The 12554-nt window shown below is 48.0% G+C and overlaps 1 protein-coding gene across 1 annotated transcript in view; it reads right to left on the reverse strand.

Annotated features, from left to right (window-relative positions):
* LOC119396581 (protein shisa-9) overlaps window positions 1-12554 on the reverse strand; it is a 53793-nt gene that overhangs the window by 12537 nt on the left and 28702 nt on the right. Inside the window, exon 3 of the mRNA XM_037663856.2 lies at window positions 2291-2459. Within this exon, the coding sequence (XP_037519784.1) occupies window positions 2291-2459 (169 nt within the window). The remainder of the gene's footprint in view (window positions 1-2290; window positions 2460-12554) is intronic.

The raw sequence follows: 12554 nt of genomic DNA on the forward strand, positions 1-12554 counted from the left end.
TCACGCACACATAAAATGTCGCAGACACAAATGAACAGCGCTTGTGTTTGTGTCATTTTATGTGTGCGTGACTTTGTCCCTTTGTGCACTGCTTCATAAAATATCATGGCTCACCAACTAGCCCATTAGTACATATCAAGGTGGGACGTAAACCATTCTCGGAATGCAGCATGAGGGTTTCTCGGCTGCCGTTATCGCTGAAAATATGCATGGCCGTAACCTTGCAGATGAGAAAATGACGGGACAGGTCCAACTGAGCAAAGATATGGGGTTCACTTGGCGCCTGCTGTAGATAATGGGGGGGGGGGGGGGTGTGAGGCGCCAAAGTGGGGTCACGCTCCCCCTCTGTACCTCGCGCCTATGTTTGTCACACCCCCTAGATAGGAGTGCGGTGGGTGGGGCGAAATAGTATCTTCGGTCAAGTACATTTACATTTCTCCATTGTTTCATCTCCCTGTAGGAATTCTTGTCAAGGACCTTCTGACGGTGGCGCCCGCTGTTCAGAGAGGGGACGCGCAGTGAGATATTCTGCCACCGAGTTCGCGGTATACTCTAGCAGCGCCTCCTCTATAAAGGAGGCGTTGACTCTAGCCATCGCGACAGTTTTGCTGCGGCTCCGAGATGCCCCAAGTAAATCCGGTCTCAGAACGCATGCTGCCGCGAGCGCAACTGTCTGTCTTTGATGATTCAAGGAAGCCTGAACAGAGATGACGTGGTAATGCAGGAAGTAGTATGTAAGCAGCGCCGCAAAGCGGTGACTTAGTGATTACGCGGTGAACGCTATAAGTGGTGGAGGAGGGTCGTGCGGGAGGATCATTTGTAATCACTTTCTTTTTTCTTTCGCGTTTGCCCCTACACCAGTGTATCGTATAGCCAATCAGGTGAGACATATATTAACTATTTTAAAAAATCCACGAACGCTCCTCCCTATCGGGGAAATGCGGGCAAACAAAGCCTGGCGTGGGCGGGCCTGACACATAGGCGTGCGCTGGACTCCCTATTGGGGGGGAGAAGAGGTTCGTTGCAGCGCACCCCCTCCCACCTTGCTCACCCCCTGTAGTGCGGGCTGCGTGTTTGAGCCACTGCTTTAGACGCTCTCGAAGTAGCACAATAACCTACCTCTCCACTTGTAAAAAGTTTGACTTGGCGTTCGCTTTAAGCCTGTTTCACATGCGAGCGATTTTGCTCCAAGAGCGGAGCGGCTGCCGTCGCGGGAGCCCAAAAACAGATTTTAAGAGCGACCAGTGGACGCTCGTAACGCCAGCGATCGAGATCGCGGGAGTTGGAAAAATTCGCTCGCGGCAGAGCGTCTGCCCAAGGTCACCCAATGGGAGAGCAGTGACGTGAGGAGCACGTGATTGCAGGGGCGGAGTCGAGGAGCGGGCGCGTGCTCCAGGAGGAACTTGGTTTCCTAGCAGACGACATTCGCTGTAACGAGCTGGCAGTGTAGAAACGCCGTTCTTTTCCTTTTGTTCTTTACTGCGCTTCCATCAAAGCAGACAAATCGTTTGCACGTGTCATTTTGTTCTTTTGTATCTTTATCGAATCGTGGCACCAACACAGGTCCGTACAGGGGGACCCTACGGCACTGCGCACTTGTTGGTCGCAGGACATGTTTGAGTTTTTTTTTTTTACTACTCTGGCCCAGCACGTTCGAATCGTTTACTGTTTTCTTATTTTTTTTTTCAATGGTCACGTACCCCGAAGACGACAAATGCGAGCCCCCCAGACGACGACATTGTGGGTTTGCAATGGTTGCCGGCCCAGACGGCGCACCAACGCCTTGCGGCATTCGAGAGCAAAAGCCACCGAAAGCACTGTGAAAGCTTAAAACCACAAAAACCAATTCTTTCTTTTGCTTTTCCATGGCCAAGTGTATGGGCGTGCAAGAAGACTTGCGTGGTAAAAAAAAGAAAGCTGGAACAGAAATAAACGTGACTACTGAAGTTTAATTGCACTGATACACTGCACATTTTCGTCATTCAAGGTTTAGACGCGTGAAAATCGAGCACCGAAGTAGAAGGCTGGTGAAACTCGCAACCCAAGTGCACCAAAACAAGCGAACTCGGAGAAAGGAAACCCGCGGGTAACGGGCGCTTTCCACAACCATCACTGCGCATCGCAGAGGCGCGCGCCGCGCAAAAGCGGTGCATGTGAAACGAAGCCGCATCCGAGCGTCCTGTCGCCGCTCAATCGCCGCGGGCCCCGCCGCTCAGTCGCTCGCATGTGAAACAGGCTGTGCGTTTGCTTTTATATGAAGCCGAAAAACGCAGCACTGCGGCGCACGTACTCGTGAGCCGGTGCCGGTGGCTCATCCTCCTTCTTGCGGCAGCAGTACGGCTCCGTGGATGTTCCGCAGCAGTAGACGGGCTCGCCGCTGCTCTGCGCCGGGCACTGGAAACCGTTGTTCCACTTGCCGAACTTGTCCGTGTAGCCGTAGCAGTACTCGGCGCTCAGCACTGCGCACACAAAGGAGGGCAACCGTCATTCACAAGCAGCGATTACCGGAGTTCGTAGCGGTATAAGCTGCCCTCTACAAGTGCAAGGCACAGGAAAGATAAGAAACGTTTTAGATGATCAATCAACGCAGGGAAACTTATTGGGAACCGGTAGCAACGGTCCAGGCGACCACAAAGTAAAATTAATTCAACCAACACAAGCAAACGCTACAGGCGCATACCTTGCGCGAGTATAGCTTATACAAAAGTTAGACGCAAGGTTTCTCAAACCGCGCACATGCAGGAATGTGTACTGGATACTGGTAACAACAGTTCAGGTGAGTACAACTGCACGGACAAGAAAGAATCGCTCTAGCAAGTTCAGACAGTAAGGCACCGGCATTATCTAACTTATGACACTCAGACACTATCACAAGTGACGGATCACTGATATAAAAAAAAGACAGACTAGGTTTGCACGGATACACAAATATCATTTGGCAAGTATTGCTACATTTGTACTCAAACATGCGGTGAACACGCGTGCCGCCGCATCAGGCTGGCTCAAATACTACTTAACTCCTGATCCCCCCCCCCCTCATATGCCAGATGCTTTTTAAAAGGCAGCTAGGGAATTTATTATTTCCCTTCCGCCCCACGAGAAGTCATGTGTGCCACCTTCTGAGGAAAGCTTCTTCACCATGCACTTCTATCTGTTCCTACAGGTATCGGACCATGATCAGTCTCATCTTCTGTCATGCTGGGTAGGTAGCTCGCAGTGGTGTAGCCAGGGGTCGCACACCGGGCACGTGCCCTTGTTCAGAAACATCGAATTTTGCAATCTGTGGTAAGCTAACTCCCCTGCTTAATTTTTTTCGGCCTTTCTTTAAAGCGCGCGAAGTTAAAAAAAAATACCACGTGACTGCCGCCTAACGCGCGGCGCTTTTAGTGCCCTCAAACGCAAGTTGAACAAATTATCAAAGGCTGCTCCGCACACGAAGGTCGATCGAGCAGGCTATCAGTGACTGCGATGGACGCTAAATGATATGGTAAAAGCGTACCGTCAAAAAAAAAAAAAAAATCCACGAAAGAGCCGCCGCTACGTGTGAGCGAATCTTTTATCTCGGTCCTTCATCACGCTGTCACCCTCGCCCCTTCTAATGTGTTTCCTCATTGGTGCGAAAAGAAAACAAAAAAAATGCCTACGCTGCATCAAATGTTCCCTACGGTCTCATGTGGCATTTGCTCCGTGCCTGCCGCTTTTTCCTTGAAGAATTTTTTTATGCTGTTGAAACGGTATGCTCCTTTTGTCCCTTAACGTCCATCGCAGTCGCCTATAGCCTGTTCAGTCGATTCCGTGCGCGAAGCAGCCTTTGATAATTCGTTCAACTTACATTTGAGGGCACTAACTGTGCTGCACGTTATGCGGCAGTCACGTGCTACTTAAAAAAAAAAAATCGCGCGCTTTAAAAATAAAGGCCGGAAAAGAATTAAGCGAGTAGTTATCTTTCTTACCACATATTGAAAATTTCGATGTTTCTGAACAAGCGCTAGAACCTTTATATTGAAGACTTTTTTCTGGAGTAACTGTTTGAAAAGTTCACTGAGCAATCTATGTTAATTGGCGAGCTTTGCGGATTGAAAAAAAAAATATATTCTGACGTGCTCTATATGGCTCAGAACAATACTGCGCTAATTGGAGACGCGTAGCACCTGTGCTTAATTTTTTATTACTTGGTGCTTTTTATCTGAAACACCCTGTATGGTTTGGTTCAAATGAAGAGTTTATTAGATACATATGCCATCGGATCATGCGTTTACTTAAGATAAGGGGCATTTAACTGTCAGGATAATTAATGAATAATGAAAATTAACTGAATGAGTTCGTTGAAAGAGCTAGCAGACAGCTTTCTTTTGAGCAGCTTAGAGTTACTGAGATCGTTGCGGCACCTGGCGGAGCAGATCTCAACCACGTGCTTGTTTCCACGTGACCTTTGAGATCCGCTTCTGCAGTGCGACGTAAAGTTTACGCAAGGAATACAACAGAGGACACGAACACCGAGGTGCGAATGCCACTACAGACACCTAAGTGAAGGATTGGAGTCGCCTCCAACTTTTTGTTGCTTTTACGCAAAAAAATGGGGGGGGGGGGGGGCGCAACCACCGTCACGATTATAGACTTACCCTGTGATTATTTTTCTCTCAACAACCGTAAGATCAACAATGACAGCAAAGCAACGACAGCTCATAGGTAATCTGGTACGTCGGATAATTATACGAGCAGTGAACCACTACCCATCCTCATACATACGCCGCGAGACCGGATAGCGCTAGAGCGGCAAGTAATATTTCATTACATCTGCTTTGCCAGAAAAATGTACGACTGAAGATAGCTCGAATTTGTTGAGCTAATATGTGACATTGTGTATGCGCTAATGTAGAAACTAAGAACAATCTTGATTTTTGAATTTTCTAGTATAGTCGCGCTTGTGAAATGATATGACGTGCCCATTAACGAATGTTTGAAATTCTACGATTGTATTGTTTCGTTTTTCTGTTGATATGCGTAATTACTGCTTGTCATATAGTTAAGTTAATGAACCCGTGCCACAGCTTCTACGGCTAAGAGTTAAATCAAAAGCAATGACTGTATACAAGCTTTTAGAATACTGTCGTTAGTCTGAACTCAACTCAACACAAGGCGAAAGTAAAAATGTGTAGGGAGGCTGTCAAAATGATAAGATTTCTAAACACATTGTACAAATAGCTAAGTATATCATTATACGGGAAGGGCTCTTAGCTTTACACGTGAATTGGTCTATTCCAGGCCTTATGACCGCGTAACATATTGCTACTACGACTAGACTGCAACACGCGAATCTCGCTTCAGTGCATTCTAGCTGTTAGTCTACTTTGCTGCTGTGCACCTGCGGCTTTGTGGAACGGGCCTCTCTAATACATCAACTACCCACAACTCCGACTTTCGCGAACACTGCACGCATTTACCAGAACCGAAGGTACAGTGCAGAAGGCTTTCCATATCGCCTAGGCCACGAATAAAGATGCATCAGTCGCATTCCTGGGCGCCCTCCCGCGTCCTCCGTTACACTCGCAGCCAATCCGGTCGCACCTTGATGTCTGTTCCAAGCTCGTAATGCAACCCTCTCCTATTTGTTTCTTTCCTTGTTTCAGACGCGAGCAGGCCTCTCCCTTATCCGCCAACCAGAGGGCGCGCGCCAGCTGCGCGTTGTCAGTTTTGTGTGCCCGTTGTCTTTCGTTTTTCTCCCAGTGTGTGGTGGCCGGCGGAAGGATCCTTAACGTCGTTATTATCCTGTCCTGAGGCTTTCCGTTGCTCTTGTCAGTGTGTTCGTGCGCGCCGAAGCTTCCAGGGACTCCCTCGATCCCTTCATTCCTTTTGTTTCTTTTACCTCCCGTGGCCATACTTTCGTCCCTGTCCCTCCCGCGCGACCTATAGATGCTTTCTTCGCTCGAAACGAAGCCTCTTCTGGGGCTGTCGCCACTGCCGGGGAGCGGCAGGCAGTCCAGCAGGGCGTTTTCGCGAGCCCTCTTTTCGTCGAGTTTACTACTTCTTCGCTTATGGGCTCCCGTCGGGGCTCTAGAAACCCCGACTTTATTTCTATCTTCCTCGCCTTCTCTCTCTCTCTCTTTCTCCGCCCCCTCTCTCTAGGCTGTCTACTGGAGTTACGTTGAAGCATCTCAGGCTACGCCGCCGCGAAGGCTTGGCAGCTGTTGGCGTTTCCCTCGCGCGGTAATTTCGTTTCCACTCCGTCATTACTGCTCTCTCTCTCTCTCTCTACCTCTTTTATATCTCTGCATTGTGTACCCCCCGGAAGAAAGGAACGGAGTAAAGGCTTGCGTGGAGTGTTCATGTGTGTGTTTGTCTGCACGACAGAGTGTGTGCGTGTGTTGGTGGGTGGGCGTGTGGCGACATCTGGAGGTGATGAGTCCTTATGGCCCTTCTCTTATGGCTCTTCGCCGTGCGGCGCTTGGATTCGACGTCGCCACTCCCTTGTCCCCTCAAATGGGTTGCCCGGTCGCTTCGTCTCGCTAAATAAACAGATGAAAGAAAAACAAACAAACACACACAATAAAATAAACCATGGTGATTCGGTTCATACGCAATAAGACTGGCGCAGCTTTAGTTTCACGGTGATGCCACGTAGGGCGCTGAAGAAAGAGAAAGGGAAGAGGAGAAGTTACGAAACGGGGCACCGTTTGTTCTGAGAAACTTTCTCTCGGCAGTATTGCGCGAAGTGCGCGGGTCACTTTGTGGTGCGCTTCCCTGGGGGAGTGTGCGAATGAAAGAAAGGCTGGTGCCGGGCGTGTTGGCGATGAAGAGGGTCCGAAATATCCATTCAGCGCACCCGCTATCGATATACTGTATATACGTGAGAAAGAAACGTTGCCACAATGCCGGACTGTGACGGCTCTTTCTCGGAGGACGAACTTGCCGGGCAACTTTCGATGCGTGCCATAAATGACTCCCGATGAGTTCTCGGCGGAGGAACAACTGCCGTATATAACTGTGTAACAGTTCTGACAGTCACCCCTCTAAAAGAACTCTGCCAGAACTCTGTAGAAGTTCTGGAAGTATTCTTCTAAGAAAAGAAGAAACAGCTTTGTAACCTTATAATTTCGTCTGCGTACTCACTTCGGGAAACGAAAGGTGGGAAACGAAACGTTATCTGACCTGTATAAGCGGGCGTCCTCTTTCACCAGTCGGAGTTCTGAACGATTGGACGAACTTTTAAGGATTATCCGTGCGTTTGATGGCGTAGTGGCATGTTTTTTTTTTCGTACATTCATTTTCAGTGTTAGAAAAACGTCCGAGGGGCGATCGCCCCCCCCCCCCCCCCCCCACTTCCCGCCTGCATACTTTAGCAGCCCCAATTAGAGGCTGCATTTTGTTCTAGACATGTAATATGATGCTGTAATCAGCCTTGCACAAACAAACTTACGATATTGAATCACAACAATGACAGATTTATATGTTGTGTTCCTCACACTCAATGCACAATTAGTACGGCTTAACTTCAAATAAGTGGCGCATAAAAAAACAGGCAAAAGAAAGAGACGTATATACGCAGAACAAGCGCTGAACTTCAATAACGTCTCTTTCTTTTGCATCCGAATTTTACGCGCTACTCATTTGAAGTCATGCTTCTTTGCCAACCTGTCATCTTGAAAATCCGGCGCAACTTGGTGTTCCCTCATTCACACGCACGTTCACACACACAAGTACTCACGACTACACCCCACAAACTAATATTAACTTCAAAATGACATAATTTTCAAGATTACACATTACCAACTAGCCCAACAGCATGACATGACAAGAACTTTGAGTCCTGGGGAACTGAGATCTAGGGGAGCCGGAGGCCCCCTCCAGGTCAAGTCAACTTCTAATAACAATACCAACCTCCCGAACTTGCCGTGCACCCCCCCCCCCCCCCACGCACCCTTTTACCCGAGCATTCGGGAAACATACACCTGTATTCCGGACCATTCCCCAGTACGCGCGCTTCTGTATTCTCGGACGTCCGCCACTTTGCGGCCATCAAGGCAGATTCGTAACGGCCGCTCCCGCGCAATCTTTGAGACACCGATACAGGAGATACCCGAGACCCGAGGACGAAGCCACGTCTTGGTAGGAGGGCCGAGATCGCGGCCGAGAAACCGCGGCGCTGCTGAGACTTGCGCAAATATTTGGACAGCCCCGCGCGCCCAGGCAACGTCGGTCCGCTTGGATAGCGAAAAAAAAAAAAAAAAAACTCCTTATTTACAGACGACCGCGCCCGCTTATACACTCTGCGCTTCGGGCGACGCGAGTGCGACAGTTTGGAAACAACCCTGGAGAGGGTGGTAGTGGGGATTCTGACTTTGAGGAAGAAGCACTTTAGAAAGCTTGGAATAGCCTCCGGTATAGGGGGCGCTGCATCGACGAGAATCGCGATGGCTGAAAGCTTAGCTCACAACGAAAGCACGCGCGCGCCTGTTTATAGCACGATATACGCTTCCACTTAGTGCAAACACGTTTCTTTTTTATATATAATCCGATATACTTCCGCCTGGTTGTCGTTGGTCCGCGAAATGGCTCGAGCCGGACAAGTTATAGCGCCTGCAACTGGCGAGCTGCATGGGTTGTGACTCGAGGCTCGACTTCGCGCGAGAGAGCTTCAAAAGAGGCATGCTTCTTATAGGATGTGACACGTCGTGTTGTTGTTGCGCACGGACGTCTCCCTTTGTTTAGCTTTTCTTTTTGGTTTTCGTCTTTTCTTTCGTAGCTTTATACGTACCCTTTTGAAGCGAGATGGGTGACCGAAGAAAGCGGTAAATTTGGAGTTCGGAAGATATGTGGTGGGAACGGAGGTTGAGGCGCGTGTTTCGCGAGAGATAGGCTTAAGACAACATGGAAGACAGACGGGCAAAACAAACTATAACTGCGGCACGGCGTCTAAGTAACAACGAGGCTATTGACGTTTCTTGCACTTCCGGGATATATATTTATTACAGCGACGCCGTGTATGGCTGGGAGGTAGGAAAATGTGGAGGTCTGTGAGTCCGCACGTCAGTGCGCAGAAACTATAATGAACAAGCAATGCTATAGCATACCCGACCTCGTAAGGCATCCGCGCTTGCACTAGTTTCTCTTCAGGTTTTGTCAGCATAATTAGGAATGATACCCGTCACAGCATGAATCGCTGCCCATGAAGTCCCTTAGGTAATCTTAGTGTCGTTTAAACTAACGTCACCAAATACAAAGTTTGAAGCACGCATCTTCTAAATGTGGTGACTGAGGAATCAAAAGCTACAAGAGGAGACACTTCGATGGATCCCAGCTCGTGAATGTTGTTCTGCCGGAACCGTATGCCTTTCGAAGGTTTTTCACCCTCCACAGCACTTTCAACTCTATAGGCTTACAACCGCTCTCAGATCGCCGATGAACCGAATCCCTGAAGTCCTTGCGCTGCATAAATAACTGCTCTAGTCGGCTCTGTTCAGATCATTACCTAACTCCTGCTTTACCATCTAACACTAGAAGCCACCATCACCTAGACATTGCGCCTTATTTTGCATGTACAAACACTTTTAAGTACAGTTTTTTTTCTTGTGTAATCGAAACTGGAATTCATTGCCTGGATCTGCTCGTTCTCTTCCTTTAAATTTATTCTAAGGAACTATTGAATAGTAAGAACATTTATTTCATTTTGCTTATGTATATTCATAATTTCTCTGCTGTTCAGTGTTCTCCATTCCCACCCACTCCTGCGATAGCCCATGAGGGCTGCAGTATGTAGAAATAAATAAACAAATAAATAAATAAATAAATAAATAAATAAATAAATAAATAAAAAATTGGCAGATCCCACGTACCGTGGAAGTCGATGTTATGCAAAGCATGTGGCGGGTAGGTGACTGTGGCGTAACTTTTTTTACTGAGCGACACGTTACAAAATGACGCTAAAGATTTGTATATATTTTACACGCACACATATATATGTTGAAGAGCCGCATATGTGTTATATAACCAGTTGTTTACGGTTGGGTAACGCAGCCAATGGCAACGTGGGTATTACCAAAATCAGTAGCGGTAAGCTGATATGTAGTGCTTACACGTGTCCCGAAAACGCACTCACGTTTCACGAACCCGTGTGCATGTGTGCAAGAAGTTCTTGACAGTTCTTGAACAAGGGCATCATCACCGTGATCAGTGAGCACCAGCAGCTGGTCATGACTTGTTATAGGATCCGGTCGTGATCGTGGTGACGAGGGGTCCATGTGTAGTGAAGTATGTGGTATAGTAGAGCTGTTGGAATTCGTGGATGCCTCGGTCATTTCGTCGACAAATTATCTGTCGACAGAGCCGGCGACATGTCCGAACCTGAAGCCACCCTTCGTGTTGGTGAGGTATAGGCCGTCGAGGCAGGTAGGCATGGATAGTGCTACGTAGACCAACTTCAGTGGACGGTGTTTGTCGTATTCGTAGACTACCTGGGCGTATGTGGCCTACGTAGCCTAGTCTACAAAGCGGCTGTCAATTAATATGGCATCATCCTCGGTCAGCATAAGGCCATCGCCCAGCCTCGTAAAAAATGAAGAGGACACTGAGTCGTTCTGGTGGACGAAGTGCACTTTACAGTGCTGTGATGTGGATATCATATGTAACATTCGTTAATGTATTCCTCCGGGGTCGAGCAATGCTCCAATATAGCTTCCTGAATCATAGGAATACAAATGTAATGTTTATTAGACTGCTATAAAAGAGGAGCCAACACTGGAACTACAGACGTTCATCTGATATGACGCCTGTATCGTAGGAGTACACATCGTAGGAGTATCATGTAGTGTTTATTGCTGTCTTGTAAAATTACATAGCCAGCACCACAACCGCATTTGACGTTGCACCGATAGTACGCCTGCGTAGGCTGTTTTTCTAAGCCAGTTTATAGACCTGGCGTGGCTCAGTGGTAGAATACCTGATTGCCACGCAAAATGCTTGGGTTCGATTCCTGCTGGGATCCTAATTTTTATTATTTCCATTCGCTGAGTCAGCGCTGCCGATGTTGGTTTTCCTTAACACTCTAGCATTTAAGTTACCAACGTCTGTTCTCGCCGTTCCTGGGTAGGTGTAAACTGTCAATCACCTGTGGCGCATACCCGTACACCGCGGCCCGTGGTAAACGGGTATGTGCCACACGTGTCTAGTGGAAAGGGTTTGACGACGTACGCTACAGGATTTTATCGTTATTCATGTCATGACCCGGCAATCATATTCGTCAAATCCTCTTACCCTCCCATGCAAATTTTGGTCTACACCAACTTAAGGAGGCGATCATGAGAGCACCCAGACGTAGGCGGCTAGATAGATAGATAGATAGATAGATAGATAGATAGATAGATACGTAGATAGAAACGCTCAAAGTGCCAGAGGTTCGCTAAGAAATGCTTCGCATTTAATAAACTGATACTGTTATGGTAGTGCATGCAGTCCTAAGTTGACAAAAAGACGAAGCGGTCCCTTGATTCTGATACAGTTTCTTTCTCCATTACACGGCAAATGATACGTCGTTTTTTCGCAATGCAGCTAAGTCAGTTTCTCTAAAGAATGCAGAAAAAAAAAGATAAATAAAAGTCGGACAGCGAAAGAAACTACAAACATTCAGAAGCACTGCTCAGGAGTCGCGCGACGAAGCTTGAGTTAAAGATAGAAGAAGCAACAATGTTTTGAAAGTACATACACGGCCTGCGCTATCCGCTCGCAATTCGTTCACTGCTGCGCTCGCACGGTGCAGAGATGCTGGTGACTCGCTGATGCACTCAACAAAAGGGGTGAGCGCTTTTTGTAGCAATTCTGGCGAAAGCAGTGGCCGGCGCATTTTCGTCCGAGAGGAGTACGGGAGTCGCCGCAGGAGCTGCTTTTGAAGTGGCGTGCTATACCATTGAAATCATGAATTCTTCATGACGCGCTATATGTATTTGTATGCTGGCATTACGCGCGCCATTTGCGAGGAGTGACGCATTTCTTTGGGGTGCCACATCAGTCCCACGGGCTGACGCGAAGTGCTGTATCAGCCTTCCGCGCATTGTCCACGAGCAAGAGAACGTCGTTCTAAAAGCTTTCTAAACCCGGCACTCGCGGATGTCGGTTTGATCGCCGACTGCGGCGCATTTTTGAACAGGTACGCTTTACTCCCGGCGTGAGGTATTCGCCGGTAGTCTATTGAGATGTTTCGCCCTGAGCGTATTGCTGTACCATAACCAGCTGGAAACAGTGGAACAAATCCTGTTTACAACTAACACAGGTCTTAGAATAACAGAGAGCTGAGCTAGTTGGTAAGTATTCATTCTAAAAAGACAGGGCGTGCAAACACGGACACAAGACCCCGGCGTTTGTGGTGTCCTGACTTCTTTCTTGTGTCCGTGTTTGCACGCCCTGTCTTTTTAGAATTAACACAGGTCTACAGGCGCACCGCGAGTGCGTATCATAATGTGAATAATATCACAATGTGTATAACCACAATGTGATGTACTATGCATTGCGTTAAAAGACAGGGCTGGGTGCTCGACACACAGAGGTACACAGACTCACACTCA

This window comes from Rhipicephalus sanguineus, chromosome 6 (assembly GCF_013339695.2).
Source record: "Rhipicephalus sanguineus isolate Rsan-2018 chromosome 6, BIME_Rsan_1.4, whole genome shotgun sequence".
Lineage (NCBI taxonomy): Eukaryota > Metazoa > Arthropoda > Arachnida > Ixodida > Ixodidae > Rhipicephalus > Rhipicephalus sanguineus.